Below are 16268 nucleotides of genomic sequence, written 5' to 3'. Positions count from 1 at the left end.
AGTCGTACATATTTTCATTCTGCAAGTGGATCTTTCACTTCCATAGATTTAACTCTTTGTAGTCCATCACTTTTTCTTGATTTCTCCTGGAAAGTTGGTTCAGACCTTTGTGGTAGTGACCACTTTCCCATTATTTTGGAGAATGATGGACCACCATCACTTGAAAGGGTTCAAAGATGGAAGTTGGCGAAGGCAAATTGGGGTCAGTTTCAGCATCTGTGCAGCACTCGTCTGCAACAATTTGCCATTACTGATGCTGATGATTCCATGTCTTTGTTCACTTCCATCTTGAAGGACATTGCAGATGAAACTATTCCTAAGATTTCGGCAGTGCCTAAGCGTTTCAATAAACCATGGTTTAATGATACGTGCAAAGATGCATTCAAAAAGCGAAACAGGTTGCTTGAGCGGTTCAAACGTGAACCTACAGCAGAGAACCTGGATGCATTTCGTATTGCTAGGGCTAAGGCTCGCAGAGAGATTAGACAGAGTAAGAAATCATCTTGGAGAACTTTTGTCTCCAAGTTGAATTCACAAACATCAGTAAAATCTGTCTGGAATAGGATCCGTAAAATCAAAGGTAAAGAATCCAGTAATACAGTTCATCATTTGTCTGTCAATGACACGGATGTCACGTCTCATCGTGACATTGCCAATGCATTGGCAGATAACTTTTCTCATAATTCATCTTCTGCTTTCAGTACAGATGCTTTTACATCTGTCCGAACTAAAGCTGAAAAGCAGTCCATTAATTTTTCATCCGAAAATGCTGAAGTATACAACAGGCGTTTCTCTATGGAGGAATTGCAGGATGCTCTTCGTCGAGCCCATGATACTTCAGTAGGACCGGATGAAATTCATTATCAGTTATTGAAACATTTACCTGAATCATCTTTGATGGTTCTGTTGAATACTTTTAATAACATCTGGATTTCTGGAGACTTTCCTTCTGATTGGAGGAAAGCTATTATTATTCCTATTCCCAAGCCTGGTAAGGATCCAACCAATCCTACTAGTTATCGCCCTATCGCTTTGACAAGTTGCATTTGTAAAACCATGGAACGAATGATCAGTCGTAGACTTGTCTGGTATCTTGAATCCCACAAATTGCTTACTAACGTGCAATGTGGGTTCAGATCTAGACGTAGCACGGTTGATCATCTTGTTAGATTTGAAACGTTTTGTAGGGAAGCTTTCATCCATAATCAGCACTTGGTTTCAGTGTTTTTTGATTTGGAGAAAGCTTACGATACCACGTGGAAGTATGGGATTTTAAACGACCTCCATGGCATGGGCCTGAGAGGTCGACTTCCAGTTTTTATTTCACAATTTTTAAAAGATAGATCTTTTAAAGTTCGGGTGGGATCGACATTGTCCGACATTCACCCACAGGAGATGGGTGTGCTTCAAGGTAGTACCCTGTCTGTAACTTTATTTTCTGTGAAAATTAACAGCATCTCCCAGTGTTTAACACCTGGTGTGGATTGCTCGTTATATGTCGATGATTTTCAGATTTGTTACAGATCGTCCAATATGAGTATCATTGAACGTAAGTTGCAGCTTTGTTTGAATAAACTTCATCAATGGGCAACTGACAATGGCTTTAGATTCTCAAAGGCAAAAACGGTTTGTATGCATATCTGCCACAAAAGAGGTCTCCACTTAGATCCACAGTTGTTTTTGGACAAAAATCCAATTCCAGTTGTGGAGGAGACTAAATTTCTGGGGGTGATATTTGACAGGAAACTATCTTTTGTGCCCCATCTTAAATATGTAAAAAAGAAGGGCTTAAAAGCTCTTAATATTTTAAAAGTTATTGGTAATACAGAATGGGGAGCAGACCGAAAGGTTATGCTCCGTCTGTATAGATCTTTAGTCAGATCAAAACAAGATTATGGATGCATTGTGTATGGGTCGGCACGCAAGTCTTACTTGCAGATGCTAGATCCTATACACAATCAGGGACTTAGGCTTTGTCTTGGTGCATTTAGAACATCTCCTGTAGAGAGCTTGTACGTTGATGCACACGAACCTTGTTTGGGTGCTAGACGTGCCAAGCTTTCTCTGCAGTATGCTGCCAAGATTAAGTCGTTACCAACACATCCAACACATGATGCGGTGTTTGACAACAAATATATGAAGTTGTTTGATGCAAGGCTAAATGCTATTTGTACATTTGGTCTTCGCATTAAGCGTTTTTTGTTGCTTTCCAACATTGATTTAACTGACACTTTGGAAACTCCTTCATATTTTGTTTTACCACCTTGGTGTATTACTCCACCTAAAATTGTGTTTCATCTTTCGCATCTAAAGAAAGATCGTACAGATGCTGTTGTGTACAAACAGTTTTTCATGGAAATTCAGGACAAGTACCGTGATTACATTCCTGTGTATACAGATGGATCACGGGATGGGAATTCTGTGGCTTGTGCTACAGTTTTTCCATCAGACACAATACTTTCCATGCGACTGCCTGGCTCAGCATCGATCTTTAGTGCTGAAGTTTGGGCAGTCATTAAAGCCTTAGAAGAAATAAAGGATTCTAGTGCATCCAAATTTATTATTTTTACTGACTCACTTTCGTGTCTCCAAGCTTTATGTAATATGAAGCTGGACCATCCCTTAATTGGGATGGTGATACGAAAGTGTGTCTTTTTATCTGTTGCTAATAAACACATTGTATTTTGTTGGGTACCAGCCATGTTGGCATCAGGGGTAATGAAAAGGCAGATTTAGCTGCCAAGTCTGCTTTGGATTTGTTTCATGCCAGGGTTGGTGTACCGTATACTGATTTTAAATATGGTATTAACAAATTTATCTTTTCGATTTGGCAACGTGATTGGGACGGTGAGGTTGCGAACAAGCTTCATGCTATCAAGCCAGTCTTGGGAGAGTGGCAGTCCTCCTATAGACAGTGCAGGAAGGATGAAATAGTCTTGTGTCGTTCCCGCATCGGACATACATATTTAACCCATTCTTTTATCTGAAAGAAAGATCCTCCACCTCAGTGTGAGCACTGTCAGTGTCTTCTGACTGTGCGACACATGTTGGTGGAGTGTACCCATCTGAAAGCGATTCGAAAAGATATATTTGGACTACGAACTGTGATGGAATCCTTTCGATTCCATCCAGAACTTATTTTACAATTTTTACGTGATACTGAATTTTATTCAAAATTTTAATTATATATATATCTGTGATATTTGCATTTTTACACGGTCCTTTACACTGTGTTTTTATTTAACTGTTGAATTTTTATATTGATGATGCTCATCACACTGTTGTTTCATTTTACCATAGTTTGACACCCAATAGCCGATGTATTTTTCGTGCTGGGATGTCGTTAAACATTCATTCATTCATTCATTCATTCGTTACCGATTTATGCATACACATCAACGTACGAAGTTTTTTCCCCATAATTATTTGCACATAGGACATTTAACACTGGCGTAGGAAGCATGTGCCCCGCTTCCACCCCAACTTTGTAGCAGCAGCGATGGGGTTTTTTTATATATATTTATGTGGGGGGGGGAGGGTCTCACACACACACACACACACACACACACACACACACACACACACACACCCATTTTTGGCACCTTCCTACGCCCGTGTTTAATGTAGTCCACTGTTTATATTGGCAGCCAGCAAGTCTTCGTACGAGCATTTATAGCTTATTGTGGATGACCCGTTCAACATGAAATCTGAAACATTAGCTAAAGGCAGTTCTAACACTGATCACAATGATGTTATCCATAGTGGATACGAGCTATCTTATTCATAGTCCTTTGACTACCAGCCACCCGTCACTATTATTGAACTTAGCCATGGGAGGGACAACAAAAGGCGCTACACCAAGACGGAAAGACGAGCAACATTTTATGTGGGGGAGGTTTGAGGGGGGATAAATACAAACTATAATTTACACCCTATTTGATAGTAATGTACCGGCCTCGGTAGTGTCGTGGTTAAGCCATCGGACATAAGACTGCTAGGTACAGGGTTCGCAGCCCAGTACTGGTGTAAAAGGAACGCAGGTCCGTGGGAACCAAGGTCCGTAGGACCTCGGTTCCTAGGAACAGTAGTCCTATCGGACCTCCATAGCTTAGGAACCATAGTTCTACCCGGACTTTCATACCTGGTTTAATTTTTATCCTTGTATTCCTACTGGCCTTAAATTCCTTCTACACCAGTGACAGATATACTAGTCCGGCAAATTAGATGTCCGTTTGTTATACTCTGTAATTTACATGAGCTGCCAGAAAGACACGAGAAAAAAAGGTGAGGTTTTGGCAGCCTTCCCTCGTAGTGTAATGGATACGTGTACGAGTCTCTTAACAGTATTGTGGGTTCAAATCTCTGTCAAAAATTATCTTTAAGTTTGAGTATCAACTTAATTATTTGTTTTACGTCATAGACTTCTGGATCAGACACATGAGTTAATTTTTGTAATCGTCTTACATTGTGTTACCATATTAAAGTAGGACGAATATCTTGCTATATGTAGCCCAAAATTGTTTTAAAAACATATACATATGTAAATGAAAGGTGGTAACTCCAAAAAAACTTAAAATTTGGAGAACAGCAAAAGACAATTACTATATACACCAACATAATTTTTAATAATATGTTTTATAAGTTTATATTTTGACGGTAAGTCACAATCTGATTAGTTGATTTTCTTAATCTTGTCCGGTCGTACTTCCATTCCTTGGAATCTTGGTCTGTGGGACTTGCATTCCTAGGAATTTAAGTCTGTGTGACGTGCATTCCGAGGAATGTAAGTGCGTGGGACCTTTATTCCTGGTACTCATAATCCACAGGACTTTCAATCCCAGTATTCCTAGTCCTCTGGAATTTATTTCCAATATTTTGCTTATGATTCATGAAAATCCCTGAAGTAAAACTTTGAACACTGAACTTAGTTCTAGTAATTAGTACTAATAACTAGTACTATCTATATGACCAGTTACTACCATATAAAAATAACAGGAATGATAAGCACGAACAATTGCCTTTTTATTGATGAATAATTAAAAATAGCATCAAAACACTTGAAATTAATTATCACTGACTGCCTTATGGCAGTTTTGACAATCATAAGCATAAGAGACGGGTTGGGGAAAGGGTCTCTGTATTATTATTATGTATCCGTTAAGGAACAGCATAAGCGTTCGAGACTGGGTCGGGAGAGGGGGCACTCAAGTGGGGGGGGGGGGGGGGGTGGACACGATCGGGCAAAATGAGCTGGCCTCAAATCTTCACCATGTTTTTCCATCATTCTACTCACAATATTAGTTGTCATCCATGTAAAAATGTAGACTGATTTGTTTGGAATCCTATATAGCGTCTTGGTAGTAATGCGAATATAAATATACGTTGTGTTCCAGATTCGGACATTTTCGTTTCATTCGGGCAAAAAAATCAGATTTTTTGTAAAAGGGTTGTGAGATATGATGCATTATTGAGCAAATTTTTAAAAAAACCCACCAAAAACCCAACATGCTTATATGTATCATTTACATTCATTTAAAATTAACTATTAATTCACTGATGCAGTGGTAATTTTATGTCACAATGTTCAAGTTCCGGAAAGGACATTTTACAACATGTTAAAGCTGAACAGATTTGATAGTGACATGTCTGGGTGTTGCTATGTACAAGTGACTTGTATGGAAGTCTGAGACATTTGTTGACAATCTGCAGGTGTTAGTGGGTTTGACTGAGAGATGTCAGCTTTGTTTATTATTCTGTCACACTTGGAAAGTTGTGCAGTGATCAATTTTGGTTCTTTATTCTGCCATGCATATAGATACAGTCAAACTGTGTTAAACATTCACCATAAGGAGGACATGTATCAATTTGGCCTTTTAACACAGGTGGTTGTTTAATACAGGTGGCTGCTTAATGCAGGGCAGTTCATATTATTACAGAATCTGATGTTTTTTAAAGAATACTGTTTACTATGACGAGGGTTATTATATTGGACGAATAACCAATACACAATGTGAGCTTCTAGAATTTTTATAAAATCCACTAGCCATGGGATCAGTGATTTTTAAAAATGTACTAGCCACAATTAAATATTCACTAGCCCTACTTTATTTTAAGTTAATATAATTTTACTAAATAATAGTAATACTCGGATATAACACTTAAAGAGGGAGATGGAGCTCAAAAACACTAACATTGGGAGATGGGATGGGGGCAGGATATTCATATTTACAAAACAGACTTAACTGCAACATTTGACCAGAAATAATTTACTAGCCGTCGGGCATGGCAATAGTAGTTATTTACCAGCCCAACATTGAATATCACTACCATGGGAGTGGGACTACCATAATCTAGAAGCCCAGACAATGCAAGTGTAAAGTGCTTGAAGGTGATCATATTTGTATGAAATTCCTTCATAAGTGTAAAGTAACATAAACATTTAAATGGCCACGGACAAGGTCCTCCCAGACTGTCGGAGTGGAGTGCTTAGAAAGTTGTTTCACCTTTCTTGGGCCTTTAACGGTTGAAGGATATGAGCCTTTTATTCTGCCACAGTTGCATGAGGTAAAATCCAAATATTACAAAATAAATCTGGCAAATAAGGACATTACAAGCTAAGTAGATTGTGTGTCTTGTATGCAGCAGTGTACATATGAATGACAGGTAATCTTTCAATGTTAATTATCTAATTATACCATAACATGCAAATTCATATCAAATATTATTTCATAATACAATTAGAATTAAAAATATTTAAAAGATTAAGAGTAGTCTCAGTTTATTTAACTGAAATCTAAATGTTTAAAAAATGTCCCCTCCTAAACGAAATTGCCATTTTCACACTGCATTGTTTGAAAGCTTATATTACTGCTACTACTAATGCAATCAACATTATTTTTAACTAGTATTCTAAAAAACATATTGAAATTTCTTTTCTAATTCAGTTATAGACATTCTGTTTGAAGATTAGTATTTAATGGTTTCTGTTTCACATAAATCATTTTTAAATAGAAAAATATTGCTAAAATATTACCAAAAATGATCAGAAAACTTAAAATCCTTGGCCTTATTAATAAAAACATAGTTACTCTTAACAGTTTCCTATTTTAAAAAACACCTCAGTTTATCTTTAGAAATGTATCACATAAAAGCTTATGATTGTGTTGCACCTATCTGTCCTCATATTTGTATGCTGTGTGTGTAATCATATCACTGATTATTTTATAAACCGTAACAGCTGTAGGTCCAATTTTTTATAAAACATTTCACTAGTCAAATTGCTTTTTAATTTTTAATTGGTTTTTTTATAGAATACTGCATAGTTCATTTTTGGGTCCCAGTGAGACTCTTTATGCCACCTTTCCCGTGAAACTGCCCTCAGACGTGTTTTTTTAATTCGGGTACATGTCACCCTACCTATTTCAACCACCCCCACCCCTACCCCCACCCGCAATAAAAATGCGAGCCCGTACGCCTATGTTCGTAACTCAAAGAAAAGACAATATGTATATGTTTAGTCTCTAGGTGATAGACACTACGTTTTACAGGCCCCGCCTACTGTCGCAATACTGTTTGGAATAAGCGTAGCAACCAGGTCACGCTATCGGTGTCGACCTTTCTAACAACTGGATCACAAGTCTCTTGACGGCCATTTTGTCAGGAGTTATTTCTATTTCTCTACGTAGAGCAGTAAGTAAATTAGTTCATATTAACAGTACACTGTTAGGACACAAAACGCATTGTAATTTTGATAATAACAAGACCGCATTAACGAGTTTATTGCTTAGACGTCCGACAAATATAATTAGAGCACAAAAGGTCGAGTTGTCTCTAGTCGTATGTTGTTCACATAGTCTGATATACAACACGAATAGGTCTACAACACACTCGCGGTATCTGTAACTGTCTCTAGTCGTATGTTGTTCACATAGTCTGATATACAACACGAATAGGTCTACAAGACACTCGCGGTATCTGTAACTGTCTCTAGTCGTATGTTGTTCACATAGTCTGATATACAACACGAATAGGGCTACAAGACACTCGAGGTATCTGTAACTGTCTCTAGTCGTATGTTGTTCACATAGTCTGATATACAACACGAATAGGGCTACAACACACTCGGGCTACAACACACTCGAGGTATCTGTAACTGTCTCTAGTCGTATGTTGTTCACATAGTCTGATATACAACACGAATAGGGCTACAAGACACTCGAGGTATCTGTAACTGTCTCTAGTCGTATGTTGTTCACATAGTCTGATATACAACACGAATAGGGCTACAACACACTCGAGGTATCTGTAACTGTCTCTAGTCGTATGTTGTTCACATAGTCTGATATACAACACGAATAGGGCTACAACACACTCGAGGTATCTGTAACTGTCTCTAGTCGTATGTTGTTCACATAGTCTGATATACAACACGAATAGGGCTACAAGACACTCGAGGTATCTGTAACTGTCTCTAGTCGTATGTTGTTCACATAGTCTGATATACAACACGAATAGGGCTACAACACACTCGAGGTATCTGTAACTGTCTCTAGTCGTATGTTGTTCACATAGTCTGATATACAACACGAATAGGGCTACAACACACTCGAGGTATCTGTAACTGTCTCTAGTCGTATGTTGTTCACATAGTCTGATTATAACACGAATAGGGCTACAAGACACTCGAGGTATCTGTAACTGTCTCTAGTCGTATGTTGTTCACATAGTCTGATATACAACACGAATAGGGCTACAAGACACTCGAGGTATCTGTAACTGTCTCTAGTCGTATGTTGTTCACATAGTCTGATATACAACACGAATAGGGCTACAAGACACTCGCGGTATCTGTAACTGTCTCTAGTCGTAGTCGTCATGTTGTTCACATAGTCTGATATACAACACGAATAGGACTACAAGACACTCGCGGTATCTGTAACTGTCTCTAGTCGTATGTTGTTCACATAGTCTGATATATAACACGAATAGGGCTACAAGACACTCGAGGTATCTGTAACTGTCTCTAGTCGTATGTTGTTCACATAGTCTGATATACAACACGAATAGGGCTACAAGACACTCGAGGTATCTGTAACTGTCTCTAGTCGTATGTTGTTCACATAGTCTGATATACAACACGAATAGGGCTACAACACACTCGAGGTATCTGTAACTGTCTCTAGTAGTCGTATGTTGTTCACATAGTCTGATATACAACACGAATAGGGCTACAACACACTCGAGGTATCTGTAACTGTCTCTAGTCGTATGTTGTTCACATAGTCTGATATACAACACGAATAGGGCTACAAGACACTCGAGGTATCTGTAACTGTCTCTAGTCGTATGTTGTTCACATAGTCTGATATACAACACGAATAGGGCTACAAGACACTCGAGGTATCTGTAACTGTCTCTAGTCGTATGTTGTTCACATAGTCTGATATACAACACGAATAGGTCTACAAGACACTCGAGGTATCTGTAACTGTCTCTAGTCGTATGTTGTTCACATAGTCTGATATACAACACGAATAGGGCTACAAGACACTCGAGGTATCTGTAACTGTCTCTAGTCGTATGTTGTTCACATAGTCTGATATACAACACGAATAGGGCTACAACACACTCGAGGTATCTGTAACTGTCTCTAGTCGTATGTTGTTCACATAGTCTGATATACAACACGAATAGGGCTACAAGACACTCGAGGTATCTGTAACTGTCTCTAGTCGTATGTTGTTCACATAGTCTGATATACAACACGAATAGGGCTACAAGACACTCGAGGTATCTGTAACTGTCTCTAGTCGTATGTTGTTCACATAGTCTGATATACAACACGAATAGGGCTACAAGACACTCGAGGTATCTGTAACTGTCTCTAGTCGTATGTTGTTCACATAGTCTGATATATAACACGAATAGGGCTACAAGACACTCGCGGTATCTGTAACTGTCTCTAGTCGTATGTTGTTCACATAGTCTGATATATAACACGAATAGGGCTACAACACACTCGAGGTATCTGTAACTGTCTCTAGTCGTACGTTGTTCACATAGTCTGATATCGTGGATAAACAATGAGTATTTGTTAAATCGGAGATAAACAATGAGTATTTGTTAAATCGGTGATAAACAACGAGTTTTTGTTAAATCGGTGATAAACAACGTGTATTTGTTATATCGTGGATAAACAATGAGTATTTGTGACATCGGTGATAAACAATGAGTATTTGTTAAATCGTGGATAAGCAATGAGTATTTGTTAAATCGGTGATAAACAACGAGTATTTGTTAAATCGATCATAAACAATGAGTATTTGTTAAATTGTGGATAAACAACGAGTTTTTGTTACATCGGTGATAAACAACGAGTGTTTGTTAAATCGGGGATAAACAATGAGTATTTGTTAAATCGGAGATAAACAATGAGTATTTGTTAAATCGTGGATAAACAACGAGTATTTGTTAAATCGGGGATTATCAATGAGTATTTGTTAGGTCGTGGATAAACAATGAGTATTTGTTAAATCGTGGATAAACAATGATTATTTGTTAAATCGTGGATAAACAATGAGTATTTGTTACATCGTGGATAAACAATGAGTATTTGTTAAATCGTGGATAAACAACGAGTATTTGTTAAATCGTGGATAAACAACGAGTATTTGTTAAATCGTTGATAAACAATGAGTATTTATTTGTTAAAACATGAGTATTTGTAAACAATGAGTATTTGTTAAAGAATTTGTTAAATCGTTGATAAACAATGAGTATTTGTTAAATCTTGGATAAACAATGAGTATTTGTTAAATCGTGGATAAAAAATGAGTATTTGTTATATCGTGGATAAACAATGAGTATTTGTTAAATCGGGGATAAAAAATGAGTATTTGTTAAATCGGGGAGAAATAATGAGTATTTTTTAAATCGGGGATAAATAATGAGTATTTGTTAAATCGGTGATAAACAACGAGTATTTGTTATATCGTGGATAAACAATGAGTATTTGTTAAATCGGTGATAAACAACGAGTATTTGTTAAATCGGTCATAAACAATGAGTATTTGTTAAATTGTGGATAAACAACGAGTATGTGTTACATCGGTGATAGACAATGAGTATTTGTTAAATCGTGGATAAACAACGAGTATTTGTTAAATCGGTGATAAACAACGAGTGATTTGTTATATCGTGGATAAACAACGAGTATTTGTTAAATCGGGGATAAACAATGAGTATTTGTTAAAGCGGGGATAAACAATGAGTATTTGTTAAATCGGTGATAAACAACCAGTATTTTTTATATCATGGATAAACAATGAGTATTTATTAAATCGGTGATAAACAATGAGTATTTGTTAAATCGTCGATAAGTAATGAGTATTTGTTAAATCGTGGATAAACAACGAGTATTTGTTAAATCGTGGATAAACAACGAGTGTGTGTAATTTTGTTGATAAACAATGAGTATTTGTTAAATCGTTGATAAACAATGAGTATTTGTTAAATCTTGGATAAACAATGAGTATTTGTTAAATCGTGGATAAAAAATGAGTATTTGTTATATCGTGGATAAACAATGAGTATATGTTAAATCGTGGATAAACAATGAGTATTTGTTAGATCGGGGATAAACAATCAGTATTTGTTAAATCGGGGATAAACAATGAGTATTTATTAAATCGGGGATAAACAATGAGTATTTGTTAAATCGGGGATAAACAAGGAGTATTTGTTAAATCGGTGATAAACCACGAGTATTTGTTATATCGTGGATAAACAATGAGTATTTGTTATATCGGGGTATCTGTAACTGTCTCTAGTCGTATGTTGTTCACATAGCCTGATATACATCACGAGTATTTGTTATATCGGGATAAACAATGAGTATTTGTTATATCGTGGATAAACACTGAGTATGTGTTACATCGGTGATAAACAATGAGTATTTGGTAAATCGTGGATAAACTGAGTATTTGGTAAATCGTGGATAAACAATGAGTATTTGATAAATCGTGGATAAACAATGAGTATTTTTTAAATCGTGGATAAGCAATGAGTATTTCTTAAATCGGTGATAAACAACGAGTATTTGTTAAATCGGTGATAAACAATGAGTATTTGTTAAATCGTGGATAAACAATGAGTATTTGTTACATCTTTGATAAAAATGAGTATTTGTTAAATCGTGGATAAACAACGAGTGTTTGTTAAATCGGTGATAAACAACGAGTATTTGTTACATCGTGGATAAACAACCAGTATTTGTTAAATCGGTGATAAACAACGAGTCTTTGTTAAATCGTGGATAAACAATGCGTATTTGTTATATCGTGGACAAACAATGAGTATGTGTTAGGTCATACGTAAAGAGAAAGTACTAGGGGGACAAGGGGAGAGCAGCAAAGACAAGTAGAACACACTAAATTAGTTATTCTCCACCCAGTCAAAAGAACAGACGTAAAAACGTGTTTTTTCTTGTGTGGGGGGGGGGGGGGGGGGGGGGGGGGGGGGATTCAAGGACATAAACAGATAGGGAAGAGACACGTGTAGTGGTTGTATCAGTACACGTTAGAGCTGTATTCTATACTGCAAACTACATATATCAGTACACGTGAAAGCTGTATTATCTAGTGCACAATACATATATCAGTACACATTAAAGGTATATTCACTAGTTCACACTACATATAGCAGTACACGTTAAAACTGTATTCTCTAGTGTACACTACATATATCAGTACACGTTAAAGCTGCATTCTCTAGTGCACACTAAATATATCAGTACACGTTAAAGGTGCATTCTCTAGTGCACACTAAATATATCAGTACACGTTAAAGGTGCATTCTCTACTGCACACTAAATATATCAGTACACGTTAAAGCTGCATTCTCCAGTGCACACTGCATGCATCAGTACACGTTAAAGCTGCATTCTCTAGTGGACACTGCATGCATCAGTACATGTTAAAGCTGCATTCGCTAGTGCACACTGCACGCATCAGTACACGTTAAAGCTGTATTCTCTAGTGCAAACGCTCTTCAATATTCCGACACTTCAAACGTTACACAGACTCATCGTTATTTCAAACACAGTAGCATTCACTATATGACATTGATTTACCTAGTTAATATAGAATTCGACAATTTTATTGAAGATTCACAATTATTGCGAGTGGCAGAGCTAGGTTTCCTTTCTTGATAATGCCAGTCTAAATAAGAGAAAAAGGACCTCCTAGCCATATCGAATTACTTAGAGCCATTTACTTGTGAAGCGCTTAGTCAATGAGACTGATCATTTCTACTAGTGGTAAGGGATCTTTTATATGTATCTCACCACAAACAGGATCAAATATACAACTGTCGTGACTACAAGTCGAAATAGCCCACCGATGGGGATCGATGCTAGTCTGACCCTCATCAAGCAAGTGTTGTACCACTGGGCTACGTCCCCCCCCCCCCCCCCCCCCCCCCCCCATTACGTGTAAAGACACACGTATGATGGCATTGTTGTATTTTTGCACTAATAAACGATGTTATAGGAAGGAATTGAAGTTAAAGGTTTATAAAGAGTGTTGTATTACCAGGGGAAAAAAAGATAAATAAATAAATAAAAACAAACAAACAAACAAACAAACAAGCAAGCAAAGTGGAAAAATTGAAAAAGTTGAGCAACATAAGATCGTGCATGGCATTTCTCATATTCTGAGAACATCATGATTGAACTTTTGACCATTCGTAATTTTCTTAAATAATATATGAAACTACTATTTCTATTTATTTATTTTTATATAGTGCATGCTGTGAACATGACGTCATCAACGTCACTTACAACCTTGTGTTTCTCATGTGGTTATGCATGGACATTTCTAGAATATTGTTATCAATGTTTTCTTTTATTTCAGTTTGTTTGTCTTGTACAATGGAGAAAGCTCAAGCACAACTTCTGGTAAACATCCATGAAGAGATTACAAAAGGTACTTTCTTTGACATACAAATTATATGTAAAGACGGGAGAACGACCGGAAGCCGTATTGTCCTTATGGCGATGTCTTCGTTTTTCCGGACCATGCTCAGATCAAATATGGCAGAGAGTCAGACGGGCGTCTTGAACCTTCCCAAGCTGTCGTTGTCGGTTTTTCAAGACGTCATCAAAATGTGTTTGTGTGGAATCAATCTAGTGAATGAAGATAACTGTATGCAGGTAATAGATGCTGCTGAGATGATGCAGCTCGACAACATCAAACAGCTCTGTGACATATTCCTGAAGGAAGGACTGACTCTAACTGACAAAAACTGTCTAGGTTGGTGGAGACTTCTGAAAATGTACCATTTCCACGACTTGTCCAATAAAGCACTTTCCTATATGGCTGAGAAATTTGCTGATTTTGTTCAAACAGAAAACTTTGTTCAGCTGTCAAAGGACGAATTGCTGGAAATAATTTCCAAAGAGAGGGAATGTACAGAAGACATCATTCTGAAAGGCGCCATGAAGTGGATTGAACATAATAACCCGGATCAAGATGACGTCAAAGTTATTTTTGAAAACGTGCGTCTTGATAATGTAGATTCACAGTTTCTGATCGATGACGTCAAATTTTCAGACATTGTTTCTAAAAACAAATCTGTCCAGGTAATGATACAAAAAGTGCTACGTTCAAGGGTCAGTACTAAAATACATGATGTCTTCGTTCTCCTTCATAACAAGACGTCACTACTGTCTTGTTTCACGTCACACAACAAGTGGGAGGATGTCCCACCAGCCCCATTAGATCCTGGATCTTCGTATTCAGCAGCAGGTTTCGACGACAAGATCTATGTCACTGGTGGAGATAACAAGACGAAATGTACATTAATTTATGACACCATTACGAAAGTGTGGACCGTAGGTCCAGATCTCACACATGGCCGCAGCTCCCACTGTATGGCCACTGTTAACTCTAAAATGTACTCGATAGGTGGTTGGTATAGTACCACAATAGAGGTATTGAGCGAGAGTGAGACCTGCTGGCAGGTTGTTGGAGATTTGGCATTGAGACAGTGTCTCGCTTTCCCTGTTACAGTTGATAAGAACATTTTAGTTATGGGAGGATCGATAGACTCGGTGAAATCAGATGTTATCCAGTGTTTTAACACCACAACTCAAACTGTCAGTGAGCTGAACACAAAGTTACCATGTAGCTCATGGTCACTAAGAGGCTTTGTTCACTTCCCAGATGTGTATCTGTTAGACGACGACGGTCACGTGCTGCACCTCCAGGTCACCAACACAGATGGTGAAATCAAGATACAGGTTACATCCACAGTGGAATGGAAAGTATCTACATTTCGCTTTGGTGTAACACACCGAGACGGAAGCTTGTTGTGTTTTACAAACAAAGCATTGTATACTCTGTAATAATCTCAGTGTGAGAGGTCGCCTTGTGTTCTGAGAGGAAATAAAAGAAGTTCTACACAAAGCATAGTAAATGTAATAATCTAAGTCGCCTCGTAGATGAGAGGCGAAGTCTACAAACAAAGCATGTGCATGCTGTAATAATCTCAGTGTGAGAGGTCGCCTCGTGGTATGAGAAAATAAAAGACTTAGTTCTACAAACAAAGCATTGTATGTAATAATCTCAGTGGGAGAGGTCGTCTCGTGTTCTGAGACAAGATTAGTGTTACAAACAAAGCAGGTGAACGCTGAATACACTGTACGTTTGAGAAGTCACCTAGAAGTGGGGACGTTTACAAACAAAGTGTGAACACGTGTGTCCTCTGGTCTGAAAAATAAAAGACATTGTGTATGGTGTGTTCCTAGAATAATCTCAGTGTGAGAGGTCGTCTCGTGGTCTGAGAGGAAATAAAAGACTTAGTTCTACAAACAAAGCATTGTGAACGCTGTAATAATCTCAGTGTGAGAGGTCTGTAATAATCTCAGTGTGAGAGGTCGCCTCGTGGTCTGAGAGAAATAAAAGACTTAGTTCTACAAACAAAGCATTGTAAACGCTGTAATAATCTCAGTGTGAGAGGTCGTCTCGTGGTCTGAGAGGAAATAAAAGACTTAGTTCTACAAACAAAGCATTGTGAACGCTGTAATAATCTCAGTGTGAGAGGTCGCCTCGTGGTCTGAGAGGAAATAAAAGACTTAGTTCTACAAACAAAGCATTGTGAACGCTGTAATAATCTCAGTGTGAGAGGTCGCCTCGTGGTCTGAGAGGAAATAAAAGACTTAGTTCTACAAACAAAGCATTGTAAACGCTGTAATAATCTCAGTGTGAGAG

The 16268-nt window shown here is 37.6% G+C and overlaps 1 protein-coding gene across 1 annotated transcript; it reads left to right on the top strand.

Annotated features, from left to right (window-relative positions):
* Positions 1-7595: 7595 nt before the first annotated feature.
* Positions 7596-15403, top strand: LOC121377898 (kelch-like protein 2). Its single transcript, XM_041505996.1, has 2 exons — positions 7596-7689; positions 13911-15403. Exon 2 carries the CDS (start codon positions 13928-13930, stop codon positions 15401-15403), a length of 1476 nt encoding a protein of 491 aa, XP_041361930.1. The 5' UTR covers positions 7596-7689; positions 13911-13927.
* Positions 15404-16268: the final 865 nt, after the last annotated feature.

The sequence above is a fragment of the Gigantopelta aegis genome, chromosome 7 (assembly GCF_016097555.1).
Source record: "Gigantopelta aegis isolate Gae_Host chromosome 7, Gae_host_genome, whole genome shotgun sequence".
Classification (NCBI taxonomy): domain Eukaryota; kingdom Metazoa; phylum Mollusca; class Gastropoda; order Neomphalida; family Peltospiridae; genus Gigantopelta; species Gigantopelta aegis.
This window is presented reverse-complemented; position numbering and strand designations above follow the sequence as displayed.